General features: G+C 40.0%; 1 protein-coding gene across 5 annotated transcripts in view; it reads left to right on the plus strand.

Moving 5' to 3' along the window:
- The window catches only part of SASH1 (SAM and SH3 domain containing 1), a 1,387,091-nt gene that overhangs the window by 1,303,053 nt on the left and 56,330 nt on the right, over positions 1 to 27,708 (plus strand). For all 5 annotated transcript variants that reach the window (XM_073627430.1, XM_073627429.1, XM_073627432.1 and 2 more), the window contains 4 exons: positions 6,376 to 6,447; positions 12,035 to 12,178; positions 26,329 to 26,464; positions 26,847 to 27,016. In XM_073627430.1, the coding sequence (XP_073483531.1) occupies positions 6,376 to 6,447; positions 12,035 to 12,178; positions 26,329 to 26,464; positions 26,847 to 27,016 (522 nt within the window). The remainder of the gene's footprint in view (positions 1 to 6,375; positions 6,448 to 12,034; positions 12,179 to 26,328; positions 26,465 to 26,846; positions 27,017 to 27,708) is intronic.

Consider the following 27,708-nt stretch of genomic DNA (forward strand, 5'->3'; position numbering starts at 1 on the left):
GGACTCGAGAAGTGGAGGATACAGGCTGCTCTGTGCAAATCCACTGCACAGAGCAGGTAAGTATAACATGTTTATTATTTTTTTTTAAAATGAGAGAGGAAGGGTCAGTACTCGGAGTCAGACAGTCTGCTTCATGCATGTGTGGTGACAAGGACATACAAACAGCAGGAGAGAGCATAGCAATGACCTAATCTGTGTGCTTTGCTCCTCCACTTCAGTCACAGGCTGGAAACAGCAAGGTAACCAAGCTATCTTGCTTTACTACACTGGCGAAAAGTGTGGTCACTAACCTGGTTGTGCTGTCTGGTAGAGCTGGCTGGGCAAAACTACAAATCCCTTTTGAAGGTAAAACCACGCTCACATATGAATCTAAACTGTTTCAGCTGTTTGACTGAACTTCTGCTTTAAATGAACTAGATTTGTCAATGACACAATAACGTCCCAATACCTAGCTACCAAAGACGCTGCTGTACCACGTTTTGTGCATGTGGAGGCTCTTTGTATAAGCAGCTCCTGGTGCCAACATTTTCAGCCAGCGATGGGATTAAATGTAGAAGTCATCCGAGCGGCCCTACAGCCTCCTGGAGCATTTTTACAGGATGCAGTGGCTCTCCATATCCCGCCTGCTTCCTGGCTCTACCATGCAATCAGGGAGCCTGGGACTGCCATTTTGTGTCCTGGAGCATGTCCTAAGGAATGTTTCTAACTGTCAGGGGGATGGGCTGTGTGTGTGAGACCTCACTGTTCTCTGCTCCGATGACAGAGAGCAGAGAACAGTGACACTGTCACTAGGAACAACGGGGAGATGCTTGTTTACGTTAGCATCTCCCCATTCTTCCTCCCCGTGAGGCGATCACGGGTATCCCCACGGCAATCGAGTCCGCGGGACCCACGACCCGACTCACGAAGCTTGCCGCTGGCGCACGCGCCGACGCGCCCGCTGACCGCCTCTTAAAGGGGAACGTACAGGTGCATGATTTTGCCTGTACGTGCCCTTCTGCTGCAGTATATCTGCGTGAGGCGGTCGGCAAGCGGTTAAAAGCTTTCTCGTGCATGGTGTACTACTTTTCCCAGCCATCCCAATCTGTAAATCCTGTGCCCTCAGGACACATTGATTGACACAGATCCCCACAGTCTCTCCTCTGATCCAGGACTTCCCATCATTCACCGTGTTAATGATGAAGACTTTGCTAATGACCGTGTAGAAGCAAAGTTCCCTCACAGACTTCCTGGCACATCCAGCCCTCCACTGTGGTAACACTCGCCGACCTTTCACTGCCCTGAGTCCTTGATTAGAAATTTGACCGGACCATATGTTCCGACAGCTTCACCTGCCCCTCTGCTCCAGGAGTTCTTTATCACCGATCGTGTGATGACAAAGACAATGCCAATGACCGTGTAGAGGCAAGGTTCCTAAACAAGCTCTCCCCAGGCCTCCTCCTGCGATCTGCGCACCCCCCCCAGATGGGGGTGCCCTCCTGCTGCTGCCTAGTATTCCATTCCTCACTTCACTCAGCCGACATCTCTCCCCAGTGGCATGTTACCTCAGCTTATATAGGAGGCCCGCCCCCTGCCAATTCCAGTTGGGGATTGGTCAGGGCTCCCACACAAGCTGCCTGCTACTCCAGTTCTAGGCCCTGCCCCTCTTCCAGAACATTCTCCCTGAAAGCAGGGGAGGCACCTCAGAACTAGAGCACAGGTGGTCACACCCACTGCTACTCTGACCACTCCCAGCCCCCACATTAAAACAGACAGGCCTAGCTTGCAGCATAGGCCTGCCTAAGTTTGCCTGTGCTGACAGTTCCTAGTAGAAACATATTACTAGCTCCTACCTATTGGTAGAGGGTGCTACGCCCGTTTTATTCCGTAGGTTTCTATATTGAGTTGGCCCACCCTTTGCAGCTCTAACAACTTCAACTCTTCCGTGTAAGACTGTCTACAGGTTTTAGTAGTGTGTTTATGGGAGCATGACATTTTCCAAAATGTCTTGGTATGTTGATGCCCTAAGAGTCCCCGTCACTGAAACTATGGGGCCAAGCCCAGCCCCTGAAAAACAACCCCACATCATAATCCCCCCTCCACTAAATGATTTGGACCAGTACACAAACCAAGGTCCATAAAGACATGTATGAGCGGGTTTGGGGTCAAGGAAGTTGACTGGCCTGTCCTGACCTCAACCCGACAGAACACCTCTGGGATGAATTAGAGCAGAAACTGAGAGCCAGGTCTTCTCGTACAACATCAGTGCCTGACCTTACAGATGTTCTTCTGGAAGAATGGTCAAACATTCCCATAGACACACTTATGGATATCCTAAACTTTGTGGAAAGCCTTCCCAGAAGAGTTGAACCTGTTATAACTGCAAAGGGTGGGCCAACTCAATATTGAACCCTAAGAACTAAGACTTGGGATGCCCTGCCATTGATGTTCATGTGCGTGTAAAGGCAGATGTCCCAATACATATGGCAATATAGTGTGTGTATATATATATATATATATATATATATATATATATATATATATATGCAGTATGTGTGTGTGTGTGTATATATATACACACACTCTTATGAATAAATGTATTCATAAGAGTGTATATATAAACAAAAGTGTATTCAAAAAAAGTGTATTCATTTGTTTTTTAAATTAAACACTTACTGCATATGCACAATTAGCGTTATTTTGCTAGTGCTACACCTGTAGGTCAAGGGTTAGCTGCTCATTTAGGTCTAGGGAGCATGTTAAAGTAGATTTGCTTACCCGATCCTCTGCGCTGCTGTACCGCTCCAAAAGTCTAAGGTTCTAATGGCATCAAGACTGATGCAGAGTTCATAGCCCTTTGCATTAGATATGAAGACACTGGATATGAAGGACGGTTCTCCAACACAGCATGGGGGAGTGCCATCTGCTAAGGGATTGAAGGATCAGTTTTTACTGCTGTCTCGGTACCTGATGCAGTTATTCACCCTAAATGTGTGTAGTCAATGGGACTGGAAGTTACATGAAATCTATCCAACAGTAGTAAAACGCTTAACTTTTAACACACCTCACTCTTTTCAAAACAACAAAAACATTTTTTTGGAGATTTATGGAATCCCAAATGAATTTAGCAAATATTTCTGCTCATCTTTGCCATATTCACTCAATTCTGACTGACAGATGAATCATGGTATGGTAGAGTGCATTAGAGACAAATACTGCCAGCACTTTTAAAGTTTTAGCAGTCCTAAAGTTTTAACGCTTTAGGAACCTTTGCTGAATTTGGCCTCAGGTGTTTCTTACATATCCCATAGGTCAAAGTCTCATAGTACTGATAAAGCTATAAAGCTTCTGTTCCACATTTTGTATTGGTCATAGCGTGAAATAGCTTTATGTGTGTTATGCTGACCATGATGAGCAGAAATTCTTCCAAGAAAATATCTGGGGACATTTCTTCTGGTCCTCTGTAGCGTTGGATCACACTACTGTTTTTGTGCAACACACTAAAGGATTGGTCGAAATAATTTTATAACAAAGAGTAAAATATCCATGAGCAGTATTAAACACTTCCAATGATAAAAAAGCAATCGTTATCAACCCTAGGGTAGTCCAAAACAGATCCTTGCCTGGGCATATCCAATCTCTGATTAAGGATGGGATTATACTGTTTGAGTCACTTTTTGATAGCTAGCTCTTCTTTTTTTTTTATGTTTAAAAAAACTAAAAAAAAAGCATGCATTTTTTTAATTGTATCAGTACTTTCTCAAATTACTTTATATTGCTTGGTAATTTTACAGACTTGCTGGGTAATTTACCTAATTTATCTAGTTTTTTGTCAATAAATATCTTGTAATATATATATACAACATATTTTACAACTGTTTTTGCTGTTCTGTGCTGTGAGTTTTATTACTTTAGCTTTGGGGTTTGTGGAAATAAAACCTCACATATTCAGCCAATTTACTCCCCCTTTGTTGTAGTGGCACAAATCTGTTTATCTCCCCAGTGTGGTTACAGTCCTTTGTTATAAAAACCTGGCTTTTTCTATTTCCTCCAGCTGCCTAGTATGTTTACTCTTCACAGATACATCTCTAGTGTTACAGGGAAGCGTAAACTGTCTTGTTTCTCCCTGATCACTTGAACAAAAGGCCAACTGAACTATCCATTTCTTGTGTCAGGCGACCAGTTTAACAAAATAAAACTGTAGAACATCTGGGAACTTAAGCTGGCCATGAACTGTTCGAATCTCTACTGGTTCAGCAGGGCCTGGCTGAGATTCGAACCATGTATGGGCAGGCTGATTGTACCCGAGTTCACCAGTCCATCAACTTGCATGTTGCAAGGCTATAGCCGCTAGCAGTAACCATTGTATTCTGCCAGCCTGGAATGCTCCCTGCAACCCCCACTGGCAGAATACAATAGCGCAGCGGGAGGCATTCACCCATCAACCCTGACTATGTTGATGGGTGAATCAAGTGATTTTTTTTTTTCCTTCCACCTGTCGCTTGCATGGTGGAAGGAAAGAAAATGGTGTCATCTACAGCCGGCCTTAGCAAAGCAATGGTATCTGTCTGTTACAGACTATTTTATTAGCCAATTATACCTGCCTGCTGTGGGATTAGAGTTTTCAAAAATACCAAATGGACCAAAGATACCACTATTTACAATACATTTTAGCAGTCTTTCTTATACCAAAAGTTCATTAAAAACAGAAATAGAAGGAAGCACGAGTGGTCGAAGATGGAAATCTTGGCATACTAGGTCTGGTATGCCATCTTATTTGCAGTTTTATACCACTGTTTTAAATACCAACACAGTGGACTATTTTTAAACAAGCAGTTTAATTAAAAAAAAGGGCCAGCAATTGTTACAAGATGGGCATTTGATTGAATAGTTTTTCCCCTTTAAACTGTGTTTATTGCCATGGGCTACATTTGGGCTGCAGGCCCTATGGCAAACTTTAGGGTAATATATTTGAATTACAACTTTAAACACCATGTTTTAACATTGTTAATTGGTTTCTATAGTGAAATGTGTTAAGTGAAAAGCAGTAAAATGTACAAGATGCAGCTGTGCTTAGAGATATTCTTTAATGGTTACTGTTAAAATCTGTCTTTGAGCTGTGATTTATATGGGGAAATTGTAAAAGGAGAGTCAGGATTTCAAATCTATGCATAGCTTTTAAATTACGTCTAGAACAAGCTTAACATGTTTTTGTTTTAATTTCCAAGGGGTGGGACTTCTGTATATGGGATGTTAAAACGCACATGTAGTATTTTTGGTGTAGTCCTTTGAAGAATGCCTGAGAATAATTTTGTCAGGTTTTATAAGGAAAAAAAAAAAACACTAGCCTTACTATTTATCATATTCTTTACAAACCTTTGATGTCATGTAGAGCTCCACATGATTTTGTGGATGGCAAAACTTATAAAATGGATTAAAAAGATTGTAGTTTTTCAAGATGACTGATATATAGCCTGTTCATAGTAGATGAAAAATACGGCAGTACCTATGTGAATTAGCTGTGTAGCAAAAGGCTTTTTTCTAAACTTCTTTCCTTGTTCCAAACAAAAATGGAATGAGCCCACATGTGTAGCATATCATTTATACTAAAGTTGAACGCATTTCCTTTACATTCCCCAGGATTTCTTCATGTGTGCATATTAAAGGCAACATGCCTCTCTGCCTTAGCATTTTCTTTTATTTGAATGTAGAATGTGTTTTTTTCAGCAATGCCAAAAAGTTTCAATTACTGCAAATTTGTAATACTTATAAATGTAAAAAAAATCCAAAACTATAACTCTTTCTCATATTGCAATAATCAAGCTTATGGAGTATAAATATTTGTGTTTGGTGAATTGAGAAGAAATAAAACTTTCTCTATTACCTTTTTGCATTAATGTTTTCCCATGCCAGTATTGATAGCTAGGCCTCTTTATCAGCCATATAGACAGATGACGAGAGACATAGACAGGACTTTCTGTGAGGAATAGTAAGCCATGTGGTTGCCATACGATAGCTCGATCGTGCATGGTATTGTGATGACTGAAACAGCTCTGTAGGCTTTGATGAAGGATAAAAATAATTCAGCTTTACAACTGTATGGAAAGCCATTTTAATTCCCTCAAGCATAAATGAAATGTGAAGGAAATGTATTCATTATTAGTTTAAAGAGAGCAATACTCAAAGACCATTTCATGGTAAGCATGAATCATTGTGGTGAAGCATCCAGTTTGGTATTATTTTGATTTTTCCATTTTGTATGGTTTCATATGTTCCCACGATGACTGAAGTTCTCTTTTATATTTTAATTCTTTGTATTTTTATCTCCTGTCTCTCTCTCTCTCTTTTCTTTTTCTCCTTCGTCTTTCATTCCTTCCTGCTATGTTCACTCCACAGAGGACCTGCAGCTTTGGTGGATTTGATCTTGGTAATCGTTCAATACATGTTGGAAATAATGCTGATTCACTGGTGAGTTTCTGAGGTCCCTCTAATTTCAGTAATTACTGTATGTTTATAGATTTAGCCGAAATGCACTGCAAACGACTTGAAACACATTCAGGCAAAATTACAGCAAAATAACAACCAACTCGCATACACAGAGATGCTACCATGCATTGTTATTGTTGTAAAGAAGCTAAAGTAATGTACAATTTTTGGTGTCAGAGCAGTAATTCTCAAAAAAAAACATTTCCTCAAAGTATTTCTAATCTCTGTTTTTTTGCTACCTCTTAAACAAACTCTTATCTTTTAACCTTCCCCTACCTGAAACCTAACATTCAAATTAACAACTAAAATGTTCTCTTAACGGCTTAGTCTACTACTGTGACCATATTTCATCCAAAGGTGTAACATGATACATGGTCACATTCCTCAATCTGCTTCCCCCTTCCCCATTTGTACCTGAATTGTATGGTTATTCTTCCTGCAGCATTCTGTTTACTTTTTAATTCGGCACGGCTGTGCTTGACAGTTGGCCCACACAGCTACATCCTTCATTCACAGATCCATTCACAGGGACCTGTAAATGGAACACTACAATTCCCATCTGCTACTGGAGAAAGGCTCATCAATCTCATTGTAGCACTAGCGTGGTGATGTCACCACATTTGATTACTTCCTCCAGCCCCATAACGGTCGTTCCTTACCTTTGCACAAATTTTGGGCCAGAAGAAGAGTCTTTAGGAGCCTGTGCATTGCACTTGCTGTGCATTGATCGTGGTTACAATGCTCCACAGGCCTAGATGCAAAACAATAATAAATGCACGTTTTCTTTTATCAGTGTGGGTGCATGTATTTATTTATTTATTTTCAAAAGTTAAACTATGGCTTTAACTCACTAACCCTTTACCGTAACAGGTAAAACACCCTGAAAGTAAAACTGTGATTGGACTGTGGACAAGCATTTAAGCAGTAATAGAGTTTAAAAACAAGCCCTCTCTGACCTCTGTAGCTAGAGGCACTGGTGAGCAGTTTGTCCTCAAAATTCACAGCAGACTCAAGAAATTACATTGTAGAAGGCTACCAGGTCACTGCTGGGAAAGTAGTAATGAGTGAGCTGATCTATGTAAAGATGGATTTGAATGACTTCTGCTGTGAAAATTAAAGCGGTATTAAACCAAAAAGCAAAAATGTGGTGTATTTCAGCTTACCAATTTTTAAATGTGGTGGCTGCATTCATTTTTCTTTTTGTAGACTTTTTTTCACTTAGTGATCCAGCCAGTAACACACTTACTGTCTTACTGTAGTTTCACTCTGGATGGAGGAGCAACAGAGACACCTTTGGATAGCAGAATTGTCAATATGGGGACAGGGTGGTCTTAGTTGCATGAAATTTTGATGGACTTGTCTAATGTATTGTATCCATTGTAATTATAACCATTATAAGCATACCTGTCAGTGTTAAATTGTTTGTCTCAAACCCTCTAACTGCCACTTTGCTGGACAGCTTGGTCTGTTAAATTGGTTAGTTTTCTTCTTCTTTTATCAGGGAGGAAAAAACCTAAAAAAAATTACTAAAAACGAATGCAGCCAACACATGTAAGAATTGATAGGTTGTAAAAGAATCCTTTTTTACTTTTAGGTTTATTACCACTTTAAGAATGTATTATTTCACAATACCTACAGCTATGGAGATCAGCGAGGCCACTGACTTCAACTTCAATATAGTCTCCTGGGAGGATGCAGGGAGAGTACCAACTGACTGATATATCTGACAAGGGTCTTTTGATCACAAGAAATGTGCATTGTAATTTTACATGTACATGGTAGCATAGCAAACTAGCAACCATATTTCCACATTACAGCACATGCTGTGTTTCTTGTTTTGGACAATATACTGTATAGAACAGTAAATAAAGCGCATAAACAGCTCAGTAACAACAAAGCCCCTATACCATCACACATATATCAGTTATAAAGTTATTTATATATATATATATATATATATATATATATATATATATATATATTAGCAAACGTTGAGAGTGAAGTGCACTTGATCCAATGTTGCAGTGCTGAGCAATCAGGCCCTTCCACAGGCCATATATAGAAATACGGACAAATGGGATTGCTGCACTTAAAAGATTTATTGTAGAAAAAACATCAAATCACGTTCCATTCAGTATCCAATACATGACAGCTTCGGGCTATATAGCTAACACCCTTCTTCAGAGCAAGACACATGTAATACTGCAGATCTTTACAAGTGTGTGTGAATATATATATATATATATATATATATATATATATATATATATATATATATATATATATATATATATAAATATAATGATTAAAGTGCAAAAAACAAATGTATATTCCCGATATACATTGTCATTTTTCGGGAACTGCTATATGAGATCTTAACCACCTGGTAAAAAAGTGGTGTAATAATAACAATAATAATGTGGGGAAATGTTATTACCTGGTTATATGGTAAAGGAGACAGTGTGAAGAACCAATGAGGCTATCGATTGAGCTTTTTTCCTATCCATGATGGTGAGATAACAAAACTGGTCATTGTGATTCCAGTTTTTTACAGAAGTGCACTGATCTGGGAGAAAGTTAAGCACATAGTTTGGAGTAAAGTTCAGGATTGAGTGAATCTTATGTGTATGTATATGTGTATATATATATATATATATATATATATATGTGTATATATATATATATATATATATATATACAGTTGTGGTCATAAGTTTACATACCCTGGCAGAATTTATGATTTTTTGGCCATTTTTCAGAGAATATGAATGATAACACGAAAACTTTTCTTGGTTACTCATGGTTAGTGTTTGGCTGAAGCCATTTATTATCAATCAAGTGTGTTTACTCTTTGTAAATCATAATCGCAACAGAAACTACCCAAATGACCCTGATCAAAAGTTTACATACCCTGGTGATTTTGGCCTGATAACATGCACACAAGTTGACACAAAGGGGTTTGAATGGCTATTAAAGGTAACCATCCTCATCTGTGATCTGTTTTTAGTGTGTGTATAAAAGGTCAATGAGTTTCTGGACTCCTGGCAGACCCTTGCATCTTTCATCCAGTGCTGCACTTACGTTTCTGGATTCTGAGTCATGGGGAAAGCAAAAGAATTGTCAAAGTATCTGCGGGAAAAGGTAGTTGAACTGTATAAAACGGGAAAGGGATATAAAAAGATATCCAAGGAATTGAGAATGCCAATCAGCAGTATTCAAACTCTAATCAAGAAGTATAAAATGAGGGGTTCTGTTGAAACCACAAAGTATCCCGCTTACAATATGCCAAACAGCACAGAGACAAGCCTCAAACCTTCTGGCACAAATTCATTTGGAGTGATGAGACCAAAATTGAGCTTTTTGGCCACAACCATAAACGCTTCATTTGGAGAGGAGTCCACAAGGCCTATGATGAAAGGTACACCATTCCTAATGTGAAACACGGAGGTGGATCGATGATGTTTTGGGGATGTGTGAGCTACAAAGGCACAGAGAATTTGGTCAAAATTGATGGCAAGATGAATGCAGTATGTTATCAAAAAATACTGGAGGAGCATTTGCATTCATCAGCTGCGCATGGGACGTACTTGGACATTCCAACATGACAATGATCCAAAACACAAGGCCAAGTCAACCAGTCGTTGACTACAGCAGAATAAAGTTAAGGTTCTAGAGTAGCCATCTCAGTCTCCTGATCTCAATATCAGTGAGCCACTCTGGGGAGATCTCAAACGTGCAGTTCATACAAGACAGGCCAAGAATTTACAGGAACTGGAGGCTTTTTGCCAAGAGGAATGGGCAGCTTTACCATCTGAGAAAATAAAGAGCCTCAACCACAAATGTCATTGATGTTAAAGGGAATAATACACGGTATTAAGAACTGGGGTATGTAAACTTTTGACCAGGGTCATTTGGGTAGTTTCTGTTGCCATTATGATTTAAAAATAGTAAACACAGTTGATTGATAATAAATGGCTTCAGTCAAACACTAACCATGAGTGAAAGAAAAGTTTTTGTGTTATCATTCATGTTCTCTGAAAAATGGCTAAGAAATCATAAATTCTGCCAGGGTATGTAAACTTATGAGCACAACTGTATATGTATGTGTGTGTGTGTGTGTGTATATATATATATATATATATATATATATATATATATATATATATATATATATATATATATATGTATAAGCACTGCAGATTTTGATATAAGTTTTGCTGTTTTGAACACTGTTTTGAATAATGATTGAGCTTTTTGCTCACTGAAAGCAAAACCTTTTTGGGATAAATTTAGGAGCAATCTGTAATGCAGTAAATTCTCTAGGTTTTCACAATCAAAATCACCAGACTTCCATACCGTGCCTATTCTGGCACTCCTTTCCTACATGTAAAAATCATCATTTTTTGCTAGAAAATTCTCAGAACCCCCAAACATTATATACGTTTTTTTTAGCAGATACCCTAGGGAATAAAATGGCGGTCATTGCAACTTTTTATGTCACACGGTATTTCCGCAACAATTTTTCAAATGCATTTTTTTGTATAATATGAAAGATGATGTTACGCGGAGTAAATAGATACCCAACATGTCATGCTTTAAAGTTGTGCACACTTGTGGAATGGCGCCAAACTTTGGTACTTAAAAATCTCCATAGGCGATGCTTTACATTTTTTTTACAGGTTACCAGTTTAGAGTTCCAGAGGAGGTCTAGTGCTAGAATTGTTGCTCTTGCTCTAACGCACGCGGCGATACCTCATGTGTGGTGTGAACGGTGTTTATATATGCGGGCGCGACTTGCGTGTGCGTTTGCTTCTGTGCGCAAGCACATGGGTACGAGGGCACTGTCAATTTTTTTTTTTTATTGTTTTATTTTTACTTTCATTTTTTTATTTTTACACTTTCTCTTAAAATTTTTTATAACTTTTATTCTTTTACAAGGAATGTAAACATCCCTTGTAAAAGGAATAGTGCATTACAGGTCCTTTTTATGGAGAGATGTGGAGTCTTATAGACCCCACATCTCTCCTCCAGGCTGGAAAGCATGAGATCAAAAAAATGAACAATCTAAACAAATCTCTATGCTCTTCATCCGGCGGCGGCGGATTCTTTCTCCGGTTTTCCGATCGCACGGGCGAGCCCAGAGGAGCGCCGAAGGGCAGCCGGGGGTGTCCCCTCCCGCCACCTGTAAGAACGATAAAGATGCTGAACTGCCGCTATGATTGTTCTTACGGTGCACAGAATCACTGGCTGAAAAAGATGATATCTGAATGATGGCTGCAGCCATCATTCAGATATCACCACTGAAAGTCAGACGTCATATGGCGTCTTTGGGCTGGAAGTGGTTAACAAACCTATCAAAATGAACCACCCCACCAACTGTTGTCTGTATAATTCCAAATAAATTATAAGAAATACAATGTAATAATATGATTTTCTGTTTGGGATGCTTAGGGTTTTAATGTATGGTGGAACATCTGGGTGTGTGGTTAAGGGTCTGGAAACATGTTTATTGCAATCATTTGTTCTTTGTTGATTGGCTACAAATTAATAAAATGATTTACTCTTGCAGGAAAAAGATGGACAAGTTATATACAAGGAAGTCATCAAATCTCCCAGCACACCGAGGATATCACTTGGTAAAAAAGTGAAGTCTGTCAAGGAAACCATGAGGAAGAGGATGTCCAAAAAATACACAAGTTCTGTGTCAGAGCAGGTCAGTAGGAAATTTACATTCCTTTTTTGCAATTTGTTTATTGAAATTAAGCTGCTTTAAAAACAGAAACAAGCCTTTGAATTCTGGAGTCCAGCTGTGTTTTAAGGCCACACTCCCGCATAGAAAAGCGGCAGCAGCTACCAAACATATGGCTGCTGTTGTGTATACGTGTTACTGGACTGCCACACACTGCACATGTTACAGTCAGAATCTTATGTTTAGGAAACAGTTAACTTGGCATTCCTAGCATTTTGGTGTGTTAGCAATGATCCATGCTGTCTGGGTGATGTGACTTTACAAACATGATTGTAAATTGATTACTAATACAAGTTCCTGCAAGTTGTCTGTGACATATGGCTACATTCAATCATATTTGTTAAACACATTATTAAAACGTCTGAGTCATGGCCTTGTGTCCATTCTTGGTTGGTTTCTCAATTTTAGGAAACATAGTAAAAATATCAGGAATTACCTGAGAAAACAGGTTCACTTTGTAACTTTAAAAGTAATTGGCATTTGACTTTAGACCTGGTTCACATTAGTGTGATTTCAAATGTGAATTGAGCTGCACAGAATCACATAACAGTGGAGATTTCCTTGTTTTCAATGGTGCCTGTTCACACCAATGCAACACAGCACGGGCACAATTTTAGAAAGGTTCTGTGATACTTTTGTGCGATTCCAGCACGATTTTGGCCCCATTTAATATGCAAACCAAATTCAAAATGCAGCCAAGCACTACATAATCCCACCATAGTTTTCCTTTTATTCTCTGAGAAAATGAACCAATACATCCGAGTGTTCACTGCAGGCAAAAACTTTTTTTTTTTTTTATGTCCATCTTTATTTCTCTTTATTTTTTTCCTATAAATAGCATAATTTCATTGAAAATTTAGATGTTACAAATCCAACCATTTCTTAGTGCTTTGACAAATACTGCCCTCCAGTGTTAACATAAGCTACATTACATGCAGAAGCCCTTTTTAATAAAAGCAATTGAGACTGCTGGATCCAATTACATATCTTAGCAGTAAACAATGGCTGTTCATTGAAGGAAAGTTAAAATGCATTTTCATGCAACATAAACTATCAACACAGAGAAGGCATTTCCCTAGTTTTATAACCCCATTTTTTTCTTAGCTGTATCCTACTGAAATATTACATGGGTTTCACAGTTTGGACGTCTGACATATGTAGCAGGTACATCTGTTTGTGAAGGCAAGTTTATCATAACAGATTATTGTAATAGTTAATACCACTTTGCAGTTTTAGAAAATGATACATTGTTTGGAAAACACTTACAGTGGTAATGGTTCTTGTCAATAAGTGAGTACTAACCTGCACCACAGGGTTCTTGATAAAGAGCAGCTTTTTTAACCACTTGCCCACTGGGCACTTAAATCCCCTTCCTAACCAGACCAATTTTCAGCTTTCAGTGTGCTCACATTTTGAATGACAATTAGTCATGTAAAACTGTACCCATACGAAATTGTCCTTTTTTTACAAAATAGAGCTTTCTCTTGGTGGTATTTAATCACCAGTTTTTTTTATTTTTTGTGCTATAAATGAAAGACCAACAATGCTGTAAAAAAAAAAAAAAGCATTTTTCTTCATTTCTGTTATAAAATTTTGCAAATTAGTAATTTTTCTTCATAAATTTTGGCCAAAATGTATACTGCTACATATCTTTGGTAAAAATAACCCAAATCAGTGTATATTATTTAGTCTTTGTGAAAGTTATAGAGTCTACAAGCTATGGCGCCACTGAAAATTGATTACACCTGATGTACTGATGGCCTATCTCATTTCTTGAGGCCCTGAAATGCTAGGACAGTACAAATGCCCCCCAAATGACCCCTTTTTGGAAAGTAGACATACCAAGGTATTTAGTAAGAGGTATGGTGAGTTGTAAGTTTTTCCCACAATTCTCTGCAAAATAAAGGTTTTTTTTTTTTCTTTTTTTTCACAAAATTGTCATAACAACAAGTTATTTCTCACACACCGCATATGCATACTTGCAACTACACCTCAAAATACATTCTGCTACTTCTCCTGAGTATGGTGATACCACATGTGTGAGACTTTTTCACAGCCTGGTCACATAGAGTGGCCCAACATGCAAGGAGCACCATCTGGTGTTCTAGGAGCATAAATTACACATATAATTTCTTGACTACCTCTTACACTTTTGAAGGCCCTGGAGCACCAGTACATTTTGGAAAGTTAACACCCCAATCTATATTCTATGAGGCATAATGAGTCTTTTGAACATGTGATTTTTTTTTTCCACGTTTTTGAAATATGTTGAAAGAAAATGAAAACGCATTTTTTTTTTGCACAAAGTTATCCGTTTATAAGAGATTTTCAACACATAGCATGTACATAGCAAAAAAGACACCCCAAAATATATTCTGCTACTCCTCCTGAGTATGGCGATACCACATGTGTGAGACTTTTACACAGCCTAGCCACATACAGAGGCCCAACATGCAGGGAGCACCGTCAGGTGTTCAAGGAACATACATTTTAAATCTAATTTGACTACCTATTATTACACTTTTGAGAGGCACTGTAGTGGCACTGATGGGCACTGTAGTGGCATGGATGAACACTTATGTGGCATGGATGTGGCACAGATGAGAACTGATGTGGCATGGATGAGTACTGATGTGGGATGGATGTGGCACGGATGAGTATGGATTTGGCACAGATGAGCATTGATGTGGCACGGATGAGCATTGATGTGGCACGGATGAGCATTGATGAGGCACGGATGAGCATTGATGAGGCACGGATGAGCATGGATGTGGCACGGGTAAGCACTGATGTGTCATGGATGAGCTATGGATGAGCATGAATGAGCCATTGATGGGGATGGATGAGCCATGGATGGGGATGGATGAGCATGAATGAGCCATGGGTGGGGATGGATGAGCATGAATGAGCCATGGGTGGGGATGGGTGAGCGTGAATGAGCTCTGTGGGAACTTCAGATCCAGCCCACAATGCTGCTGCACCTGCTCCCTCCTCTCCTCGCACACTGTCCTGATCGGTGCGAGGAGAGGGGACGAAGAGCTGAACCGGACATGCTGCGGTTTGTTGACATCTGATCGTTCTGTCGTTGGACCCGTGATCACGTGGTAAAGGGCCTCTGTCATTTGGCCCTTTACCCTGATCTGTGACGTTCCGGGTCTGGAAGACCCGACGGTCACGGACATTCCTGGGTGCACACTATCCTGGGAGGACGTCATTGTATGCCCTCTCAGAATTGTCCAACTGCGCTGTAGCTATCATTCGGCTATGGCCCGGTCGGTAAGTGGTTAAATTGGTACATTGAACTAGGAAACACTATATTATTTCTTCTTGATTTTCTGCAATATGATGTCAATGAGATGTTGAATTTCTGTGAGTTAGTAAATTCTTAAATAAAGCAGCTCTGTAATCATTAATACATAAATAAATGTATTTTTTAATGCAAGCAATGTAAGTACAAGAATTTGACCCTGTACAGGATGGCTAGATTGTGAAACAAGTATTACAAGGAGCCAATCAGCTTGTGTGCTGACAAAAGCATGCTGGAAGGAGGAACAAAGGTAACAGAGGGATGAGCTCATCACTGTGCTGCTTCTACTTTCACTGTGCAATTAGAGGCTGGGGCAGGTCCAGTATGATCCTGGCTCGGAGGAAGGGGTTTGAAAGCTTTTGACTGTAAGACTGAGGACATCTAGTAGCAGGAAAAAATAACGGTTGGGAAAATCTTGTGGCTGAAGCTGAATATTTCAGCAAAGAGCAGTGTTTTATTTTACCATTTTATTGTTATTTGTGATTTGAGTTCTGCTTTAATGTCACCTTAAAGCTTTAATTTTAAATCCTCCATGCAATTTAATCCTAGCATATCTAACTATTACCATTGCTGACTCTATATTCAACCTATATTATTTGGGGAGTATTATAAACCGTAAGAAAAAGAGCAAATGTCTGAGTGTGGCTTTCACTCATGGGAGAAGACAAACGATCTGCATGCTAGAGAGAGCTGACATAGTGGTTTACTTTACTAATCCATCCAATATGTCATCCTGACACATTTAAATTGAACGCTGTGCTCAAGCAGTTGATGGCTGACTTTTACTTCAATCTGCCTCTTTACCTTCTGTTCCATTTGAACATTTTTTTCCTGTGCAAATGGTATTTCTGTCTTCTCTTACATTCCTAAACAAAAGACAATCTTAGGTTTTTCAGTGCTAACAGGACTGTTTTTGTGATTAGGACCATTGAGCTGAATGCTATGCAGAACATATAAAGTTTATTTCACACATCTGATATGTTCTAAACTGTTTTTTAAAAAAAATTGGTAAACCATATGGATTGCAAACTATATAAATAACATTTTAAGGAGAAGTAGGGCCAAAGCTTTTTTGCCCCTACTTCTCTTATCACTGGATTGTTGTTTGATCTGCACTCCTGTGAACCTGTTTTCAACCAACAGTGGGCTTTACCCAGTCCAGGCTGGGGAAAAATCCTGACTTTATAGTCAGGATCCACTGATATGCCTAGACTGGCATCTGACTCAGTCTCTCAGTGAGATACTGGGAGACTGAGACAGCTCTTCCCTTCCCTCCCCAGCCCAGTGCTCCAGTGAGCACTGGAGGGGCAGAGCAAAGACCCGGTGACTGACAGTCACTGGCTCTATGCTCAGAGCGGAGGGGAGAATTGAGCAATCAGTGGTGTTTGATCGCTCAGTTCGCAGTGCAGAGGCAGCAGGGGACAGATGCTGCATCCACCTTGGTGAGATTTTTTTGTTTTGTTTTTTAATACTCCAAACTTCTTTTAAAGTGGGGTATTCAAACCTAGCTCCAGGTGATTTTTTTTGTTTTTTGTTTTCACATTAAGGTTTTTCTTTACTGTGTTTCTCAGTGACACCAGATAAAATGAGGGCACAGAAAGTCACATACAAGTTCATCATTTCCTCTCCCTTTAGGAAAGACTCTTGTTCACTGTATCCAAAACCAAAATTAAATATTTTTGCTTAAGTTGAGTTGCTATATTATTAATTTCAGGAGTAGTTGCAAAGATTTAGCAGTAGATTTGAAATATGTTTTTTGAGAAAGAGACAAAATTAAATTAAAGTGGATGTAAACCCAAACATTTTTTATCATACTGTAGAGTATAAGATTTCCTATCATTTGAGCCCAGTCTTGCCACACAGAGTTAATCCATCTCTGAGCAATCCTCTTTTATTGTTCAGTGAGAAAAATCTTGACAAACTGAGAAAAACTTTGTCAAATACTCCCCCTTGCTGTGAGTGACAGCCTAAGACACAGGCAATATTTTTTAATTCTTTCCCCCACTCCTTTCTTCAGCAGCTCTGCAAGGATTGGCTGTTCCACACCTCAGCATGATTTGGCATGCTGAAGTCATGTGGTTACTTTCCTGTCTTTTCACTGGATGTTAGAGATCCTAGCAGAAGTTCAGTGTAAGAAATACACAGGAGAAAATGCATATTGACAAGGGGAGTGTAGAGGTGGGCGGGGAGTCCACTGACATCACGACTCCACCCACTGAGCTCCAGACAACAGACCCACCCACAGAATATGCAGTTTTTCGGGTCTCATAACAGACAGAGGGGAGACATTTGACAGGTAAAGATACATGCAGGAGGCATGTATTTCCTTATAGATAAACCCCATGACAGTAGTTTAGAAAGGATGACATTGGGTTTACATCCACTTTAAGGATTTCTGGTGCCTTAAAAATCTGCATTTTTTTTCTTTCTCAAATAACGTATTATTCTTTTGAATGTGGAATCTCAACACTACCAAAGGGTCATTACAACAATATATTTTGAAATATGTTTTATTGATTTTATACATGCATTGTCATTGTGTAAAGCTGATTATGCTATAACATTAGATTTTACATTCTTGTATTGTTTATTACAAATGCCAGATTAGAGCAACAATGTCTAACCAAAACTAGCAGCCGTACCTTCGTCACTTATGTGGCCCAAGTAAACTGAAATGTAATTGAATTCTGTAGGTTACTGAATTATAAAAAGTGAAGGTGTAGCGCTATAAATCATAAATTAACCATTAGATTAATAATGGAGTGATGTAATATCACAAAAGAGGATTATAAATGTTCCAAATTTACCCAATATGACTTAGAGAAAATAAGTGAATAACAATTGTGAAAAAGTTATATATATATAACGGTTTGAAAATGTGCCACACAATGGACATAAAAGATCTAATAATACAAAAGTCCAAAGGATGTCAGCAGATATAAAGAAAAAGTCCAAAAAATGAAGAAAAATAATCATCCATGTCAGGACACATATCCATCAGACATCACTTGAAAGGAGGTTGGGATAGTAAGTAAGCCACCACCAATAGTCATAAGGAGGCTTACCAGATGTTGGTGACTTGGGAAGGCTTATACCGCCCAAGTCGTAAAGACTTTTATGCCAGCTTGCTGGAAAGGCGCACCTGCTTGGACAGCCACGATAAATCCTAGGCCAGAAATATACCTTAATGCAAATGATCCCAGACAGCAACTTGTAGGTTATACTCCAATAAGGAGCTCAGATCCGATATTCACATACCATGCAAAGATAAATAAAATATTCGCATAGCGTGATACCGTATGTATAAAAATGTATTAAGATTAAAAAGGATAAACTCACATAACGATCATCAAAAGCATATACAGGAACAAAAGCGGTATGTCAGTAGGTCCACCCAATGCGTTTCTGCTAATAAGCCATCATCTGGGCTCACCAGATTACCGTATTTATTATATGGTTAAAAAGTTTTATTTCGTTATTGGGTAAATTTGGAACATTTATAATCCTCTTTTGTGATATTACATCACTCCATTATTAATCTAATGGTTAATTTATGATTTATAGCGCTACACTTTCACTTTTTATACTTATTGCTTTGGTCTATAGCTGTGTTGGCCGCTATTTACATGTTTTTTTACACAGCGTTGTGATTTTCTTTTTCTTAGGTTACTGAATTATATTTGTGCTTTATGTTTGATGACAGTAGATTAGTAGTTTTCAAACATATTTTACTAGCTTCACATGACAACCCAACTCCTCCAATGAGCAACATTACAGAGTTTTCATCATGCATTACATACAAATTGGCATACAGCTATGACAGTCATGAAGCTTACTAATATGAACACCGTTTGTAACAATATCTATTGTTATCCCATGAATTTTCCCATATGTCATTAGAAGACATAGATACATCATCCAAGACCTAAACAACAGTTTTATCCAACAGACTTTCTCATATATCACAATCCAGGCTTGCCAGGTTGTTTCAAAAAGGGCAGCAGGTTTTAAGCTTGTGACAAATAGATAGACTTGAGATGACGGCCACGCAGCATGGGCATTTTCAGCCAAATCAGAAAACCAATCTTATGTGTCTGTAGGTGCATCAGACACACACTGCCCACTCAATGGAGTCAATAAAACAGTCTAGAAAACCTGGCTCTGTTGCTAGTTTTTAAGCCCCTCATGCTTGAGATCAGCTTTGCTAGAAACAGCCACCCCTCCCCTCCTCCTTTAAAGATGAAGCCTTAGCCCAGTATTTGTATTTATGGGACTGCCAGCAGACAGTAGTATGTCACCCTATGCCTGACTAAATGACTATGTGTGAGCCTAGATTGTCATTGCCGCTGCCACTAAATACACACAGATTAAACCAAACAAGTGTAAGCTAGTATCTTCCTTATTAGACTCCTTAATATTCATTGGACTTCTGATGCTGTGTTTTTAGTTCCTATTAGGTATTGGCAATGCTCAAAGGAGAGAGTTTGGTTTAGAGAGCACATTATGTTTCCTGTTTTCCAGCTGACAGCTGCTACTGTATAAATTAAATCCATTTGTCGCTAGTCTTGCAGAATGCAAATTACAGGTTTTGATTTAACTAGTTTTATGACTAGTTGTAAGTTCCATGTACTTGGCCTGTCTGAGCTCGTCTTGGCGTCATGCACAAGACAAGATGCTATTTCTGCTCATTGTAATTTTCCTAAGCTATACAGTTTGTCTGCAGTAATATTGCTGAGTTTGTGTTGAATAAGAACCTCCAGCTCACTGCATTTTAATAGGTTTAAACAAGCGTATTTTTAATGGCCAGCATGTAAATAATGACTGACAAGTCTGATTGCTTCTGTTTTAAATTCAATAACTGCAGTTTACTCTGTGTAATTGCAATTTCAAAATAGAGCAAGTGTGATAGCAAGAAGCGATTGGCATTGACCAATCCACCAGATCATGTGATTTGTATGTTATGTAGCGCTCTAGTCAAATCTTTTTTTTTTTGTTTGTTTGTTTTTGATTGAGTAGGGAAGAATTGGGGCTCATTTATCCTGTGGCAATGCATGTAACACAACACACTATCCTGTGCACTGCAGCGTGCTGTCTTAGGCCCCTTTCACACTGGGGAGGGGGCGGCGTCGGCGGTAAAAGGGCGATATTTTTAGCGCCGCTTTACCAACGTTTTAGTGGCAGTATTCGGCTGCTAGCGGGGCGGATTTACCCCCCTGCTAGCGGCCGAGAAAGAGTTAAAACCACGGCAAAGCGCTGCTCCAGCAGCGCTATGCCATGGTATAGCCGCGCTGCCCCATTGATTTCAATGGGCAGGAGCGGTGAAGGAGTGGTGTATACACCGCTCCTTCACCGCTCCAAAGATGCTGCTAGCAGGATTTTTTTTACCGTCCTGCCAGTGCACCGCTCCAGTGTGAAAGCTCTCAGGGCTTTCACATTGGCGACACAGCAGCGGCTCTTTCAGGGCACTTTGCAGGTGCTATTTTTAGCGCTGTAGTGCCTGCAAAGTGCCCCAGTGTGAAAGGGGTCTTATGGCAGCCTACTACTTTTGAATGCGCCTCAGTGCAAGAAAAATAGCTTCTACAATATTTAATACACCATTACACACAGCGTGCCCGGTGATGTGCCGTAGCACAGCGCGCTGCATATGTTTGTTGTGGTGCCTTTCATGAATTGTAATGTACATACACATCGTGTTGCGGTGTGCTGCAGAAAAGCACCCAGAACCGCATTTATTAGCACAGTGCACTAGGCGTGAACAAGCCCTCTGTCAAGTTTTTATTGCTATATGCGTCCCCATTAAGGAGTATATTTCTCCAGTCTGCTCCCGTATGTAGAACTTTTTTTTTTGGTACAGTTTTGGATAAATCAGAGTAGGACTAGAACTATTGCTGTCTAAAGCTCCAAAATTTACCCCTCACTTTTTCTGCCATTGATAAGGTTTTATCAAACAGAAAGTTAGGATAACTAACAGAAACACAGAAAAAAATAAAAATGCTTTTATTTAATAGTGTAGGGCATGGCTAGAACCCCATTTTAGATTTTTATTTCCCTGTTGCAATTTTTCTCTCACTTTCTACCTGGTAAAACATCAACAGGGCAAAAAGTGAGTAGGCCCTGCATCGCAGTAAAAATTAGACAGGGGTTCTAATCACTCCCCACACATCAAAAACTAAAAAAAAACAAAAAACCTTTTGGCTTGAAATACATGTTAATTTGTAATGTAGCCAGTAAGTGTAGCTGCTGAAATTACAGTAAAACTGGTTCAGGGGGAACAGAAGAAGCCTAATTAAATTTTTAGACCACAATTTGTGGCTTCTGCTCTTTAACTTTTAAAGTTTTAAAATAGAGCATGTTTTAATTTAGTGAAATCCTGTGTGCAGCAGAAGGCTGTAACTGCTGTTGCTTCCAGCATAGTCCTTTCCATTAATTGGCAAACTGTTTACTGTGCAATATTGAAAGCCCTCGTGGCTGAAATAAAGAACACGTCTGCTTATATCATGTGATCAAAGTTACAAACTCTGTTTTAGCTTTAGCTTAGCAAAGAGCAGCAGCAGTAAACATTTCTATATTGTTTAACCACTTCAGCCCCGGAAGAATTTACCCCCTGCCTGACCAGAGTACTTTTTGCGATTCGGCACTGTGTCGCTTTAACTGACAATTGCACGTTGTACCCAGACGTCCTTTTTTCCCCCACAAATAGATGTTTCTTTTGGTGGTATTTGATCGCCTCTGTGGTTTATATTTTTTGCTCTATAAACAAAAAAAGAGCGACAATTTTGAAAAAATATGCATTATTTTTTTTTTCCTTTTGTTCTAATAAATATCCCCCAAAAATATAAAAAAAAAAATGTTTTCCTCAGTTTAGGCTGATATGGATTCTTCTACATATTTTTGGTTAAAAAAAATTGCAATAAGCGTATATTGATTGGTTTGCGGAAAAGTTATAACGTCTACAAAATAGGGGATAGATTTATAGCATTTTTATTTTTTTTTCTTACTAGTAATGGCGGCGATCTGCGATTTTTATCATGACTTTGACATTATGGCGGACACATCGGAGAATTTTGACACATTTTTGGAACCATTGGCATTAATACAGTGATCAGTGCGATTAAAAATGCATTGATTACTGTAAAAATGTCACTGGCAGTGAAGGGGTTAACACTAGAGGGTGGAGAAGAGGTTAACTATGTTCTCTGGGAGGTGATTCTAACTGAAGGGTGGGGGACTAACTACAGGAAGTGAAATATCGTGAATCCTAGCTAATAGGAACACACGATCTGTCACTCCTGTCAGAACAGAATAGGGAAGTGTGTGTTTACACTCGTCCCTGTTCTGTGTCTCCTGGTCTCGATTCCTCATGCCCGGCGGTCATCGCGACCGTCGGCCACGAGCCTTGCACCCCCGCTGTGCAGCGTGCGTGCGCCTGCTATCTGGACCTCGCAAGATCACGTACAGTAGCGTGATTTCGTGCAGGGGAGCTAGCCTGCCACAGTAAAACTGCGGCGGCTGGTCCATAAGCGGTTAATAGAGTATCTAATCTAGCAGAGTGACTTTGACTTAATAAAGTGCCTTGGTGCTGAGAGAAATATGCAAGCTGCTATTGCTACTAAAAGTGCCGTTTCTGGCCTCAACATTTTTTGAATCCAGGACATGAAACAAGCATGGAGCTAGTAATGTCAGGTTTTTATAGGTCTTCTTTAGCAATCCAGATGTATGTGACTGAGAAGTAACTTTAAAGCGGAAGTAAACCCACCCATAAAACAGTTTCATTTCCGGCACGTGCCGGAAATGTAAGACTACCATTGGTTGTGCTCTCAACCAAACTGTCAAGCCATCCAATGGCTGGTGTCTAAACTGATCACATGTGCAGCATCATGGCAGTTGTAGATTAAACAATGGCAAAGATGGCAGCTTCCTTGGCTGAAAACGATAGGGGGGTTTACTTATACATTAACACTGGAAATGCATTGGTGATATATTGCAACCAGACTGATGCAGATTTCACTTTTTTTATTTTCATTTTTCTTTCTCTTTTTTCTTTATCTGCTCCCCTAAGTATCTTTGCTGTATTTACTTTCAATCAGTCTGTCACCAACAGTCATAATGATTAGGCAGTTAAATGCTCTGAACAGTCATCTCATAAGTGCCCCCACCCTTTGATTTCTCTAAACCAGTTAGGAGTCTCCTTAGCCACTTAAAGATTGCCTAACGTACATATATGTTTCAGCTTTTAAGTGGTATACCGGGATGATGCCTGTAGCTGCGGTATTGTTTTTTTCAGGAGGCAATCTGCTTTTTTGTAAAAGCCATCCTAGTGCTGGATTGCTTTTTCAGGTGACAGAATGGGTATCCCTTCCCCTCCTGTTGCCCTGCCAGTTCCCCTCTGGGCTCTACCATCCTACCAGCGACTCCGGATCAAAGCCAGCCATTCTGTTGGCTTATAAAACTGATCGGGGACCAGAAATTAACCACTTCAATACCAGGCACTTAGACACCTTCCCGCCCAGGCCAATTTTCAGCTTTCAGCGCTGTCGCAATTTGAATGACAATTGCGCGGTCATGCTACACTGTACCTAAACAAATTTTTTATAATTTTGTTCCCACAAATAGAGATTTCTTTTGGTGGTATTTGATCACCTCTGCGGTTTTTATTTTTTGCGCAACAAATAAAAAAAGACCGAAAATTTTGAAAAAAAAAACAAGTTTTTCTTTGTTTCTGTTAAAAATTTTTGTAAATAAGTACATTTTCTTCTTCAATGACAGGCACTGATACGGCGGCACTGATGGGCACCAATGAGGTGGCACTGATGGGCACTGATAGGTGGCACTGATAGGTGGCACTGGTATGCGGCACTGATGGGCACTCATAGGTGGCACCGATGGGCACTCATAGGCGGCACTGATGGGCACTCGTAGGTGGCATTGATGGGTACTTATGGGTGGCACTGATAGTTGGCACGAATGGGCACTGATAGATGGGCACGGATGGGCACTGACAGGTGGCACCGATGGACACTGATGGGTGGCACTGATGACACTGATTGTTTGCACTGATGCCTCTAAGGGTGGCATTGCTGGGCATCACTGCAACATAATGGTGCCAATCAGTGCCCATCTGTGGGCACTGATTGGCACAGATTGGGCACTGACTGGGCACATGTGGATGGCCATGGGGTACATACCTGGCCATCCACATGTTGCCCCTTCCCTGGTGGTCCTAGTGGCGATCCCTGGTGGTCCAGTGTGGTGATCTGAGGGGGGGTTGCGCTGATAAACAATCAGCGCAGACCCCCCCTGCCAGGAGAGCCGCCGATCAGCTCTCCTCTACTCGCATCTGTCAGACGCGAGTGAGGAAGAGCCGATCAACGGCTCTTCCTATTGACATCGTGATCAGCCATGATTGGACACGGCTGATCACGTGGTAAAGAGCCTCCGCCCAAGGCTCTTTACCAAGATCGGTGTAGCGGTGTGTCAGACTGACACACCGATCCACCGATCGCCGCGATGCGCGCCCCCGCGGGCGAGCGGCGGCATGTTATCCTGCTGGACATCATATGACGCCCAGTCAGGATAACTGAACCACCGCCCGGCCGTCATCTGCTATGGGCCGGGCGGGAAATGGTTAATCTCCATTATCTCTATGGCATAGAAAACTGGAAGCAATAAGTATTTTGTCACTTCCAGTTTCCCTGGATGTAAACCGCATCATTTTTAAATTGTGAAAGCATCTGATCACACCGCTCTTGGTCTGATCAGATGCTTTTAAGGGCAAAGGAGACATTTGGAATCTATTAGATCTCTCCATAAATAGTACCTATCACTACCTATTGCTGTCACAAGGGATGTTTACAGTGTAAAAAAATTTTTTTTAAATGTTTAACTGCCCCCATACCCCCATGTTTGCGCACAAAGGGAGCATGCACATTGGTCCCACACGCATACATAAACAGCTATCACACCACACATGTGAAAGCAATAATTCTAGCACCAGAACTTCTGTGTAACTCTGAACAGGTAACCTGTAAAGGCTTTTAAAATGTCACCTATGGAAATGTTTAAATACTGTAGTTTAGCGCCATTTCACGATCATGCGCCCGCGCTTTAGCTGAAAAATGGCTACAGCACAGGCTTACATTGCAGGCAGGGCGTACATTGATGTCCTCCAAAGCTCGTGCTTCCCACACCCCCTGCGGCACGCTCTGTGATCACCGAATCCTTTACCATGTGATCAGCTGTCAGCCAGTGACAGCTGATCACATGATGTAAACAGAAGCTGGCGCATGTGAGGAAAAAAAGCTGATTGCCGCCTTCTGTAAAAGGGACATAGGTCCCACACAGTCGCCACCAATGCTGCTAACCACCTGTCAGTGCAGCCTCATCAGTGCCACCTCATATCAGTGCAGCCTATCAGTGCAGCCTATCAGTGCAGCCCCATCAGTACACATCAATCACAGAGACAAATTACATGTTTGCAAAATTGTATAACAAACTATTAAAACAGTTTGTTTTTTTTTCTGATTTTGTTTGTTTAGCAAAAAAATTAAATACCCAGTGGTGATTAAATACCATCAAAAGAAAGCTCTATTTGTGTGAAAAAATAAAAATTTAAAATGGGTACAGTATAGCATGACCACGCAATTGTGATTCAAAAAGTGACAGAGCTGAAAGCTGAAAATTGGCCTGGGCAGGAAAGGGTGGGGGGGGGTATATGTGCCCAATAAGCAAGTGGTTATCTTAAATAATGTACATGATTCTTGAGATTCAGGACATTTTATAACGTAATATTGCCATTGATGTTTTCTAGGACTCGAGTATAGATGGCATGCCTGGCTCTCCTGAATCTCCTCATCCCCCCACCAGCACACTTGATAAGCCAAAACTCAAAGCTGGGGGCTCAGTGGAAAGTCTTCGAAGTTCTTTGAGTGGCCAAAGTTCAATGAGTAAGCATAAGTGTTCTTCAGATATTGATCTTTTCTAGTCCTTCATCTACTGTACCATTTTGAATGTGCTCTAGTCACAGGATTCTAAGTGTACAGAATATCAATTGAGAGACAGAATGTTTCTGCAGATGGTTTTCTACATGTGCCTGCTTAATTGTTTGTCTGTTGTCATTTAACATTCTTTCCATCTTCATTTAGTAGCTTAACTATATTTTGTATGTTAAAAGGCCTGCATAATATCCTCATTACCCTTCCTAGCTGAAAAACAAGATGATTTCCATTGTACAGATTGTAGCAATACAGTTCAGAAGCGAAACGTTCACAATAGACAAGTATTGTTTTCAGTCCAATACTTCATTCTGTTGTGGATCTGTTTTATCAGGTGGCCAAACTGTCAGCACAACAGACTCATCTGCTAGCAACAGAGAGAGCGTCAAGTCTGAGGATGGTGATGATGAGGAGCCGCCATACAGAGGACCTTTCTGTGGCCGAGCCAAAGTTCATACAGATTTCACCCCCAGCCCTTATGACTCTGATTCTCTGAAACTTAAGGTTAGCATGGACGTTTTGTGTTGCTTTTCTATGAATTATTATGTACATAGTTAAGATTTGTGCACTGACCACTTTTTAAAATAGAATCCTGGACATACCACATGGCTGGCCCAATATGAAACATTTCTGTGCTCTTGGACAAAATAGCAGATTTTTTGAAACATTGTCAGGAAAGCTCGATGCTACAAAATTATTTGTGATCTGAGCATTTAATCAGAAATCACAGCAAATTATATATCACAGCAAATTATAAATGAAATCAAGTTTTGCTGAGCATGTTTGTATAAGCACTTAGGTAATTGCTATCAGCTAGTCCTATAAAGCTGGCCATGACTCTCAGAGGTGCCTGCATCATCCAATGACTGTGTCTTTGCATGCACACAATTAGCACTGGATTTACACAATTTTTTTGCTGGTAAAATCGAAAATCGGTCATTGCTGTCTCCTCCTCTCTCCTGGAAGATCAGCTGGCGGTATCTTCTGTACTAATTCATTTTATTTATCCAAAGCATGCCTCTGGAGTACCCCTAATTAGCTAACTGTGAAAAAAAAATGGTTAGTGTCAAGTAAAGTCATTTTTAAATCTACTAAATTTGCCATGCTATGTTCCAAAGAATAGATTCTTAACAAAGGAGCCTAAGGTGAAATTAGTTTGTCTTCCTCCAATATAATTGGTGTTTTCATTTGCAGAT

Source organism: Aquarana catesbeiana, linkage group LG04 (assembly GCF_042186555.1).
Source record: "Aquarana catesbeiana isolate 2022-GZ linkage group LG04, ASM4218655v1, whole genome shotgun sequence".
NCBI lineage: Eukaryota > Metazoa > Chordata > Amphibia > Anura > Ranidae > Aquarana > Aquarana catesbeiana.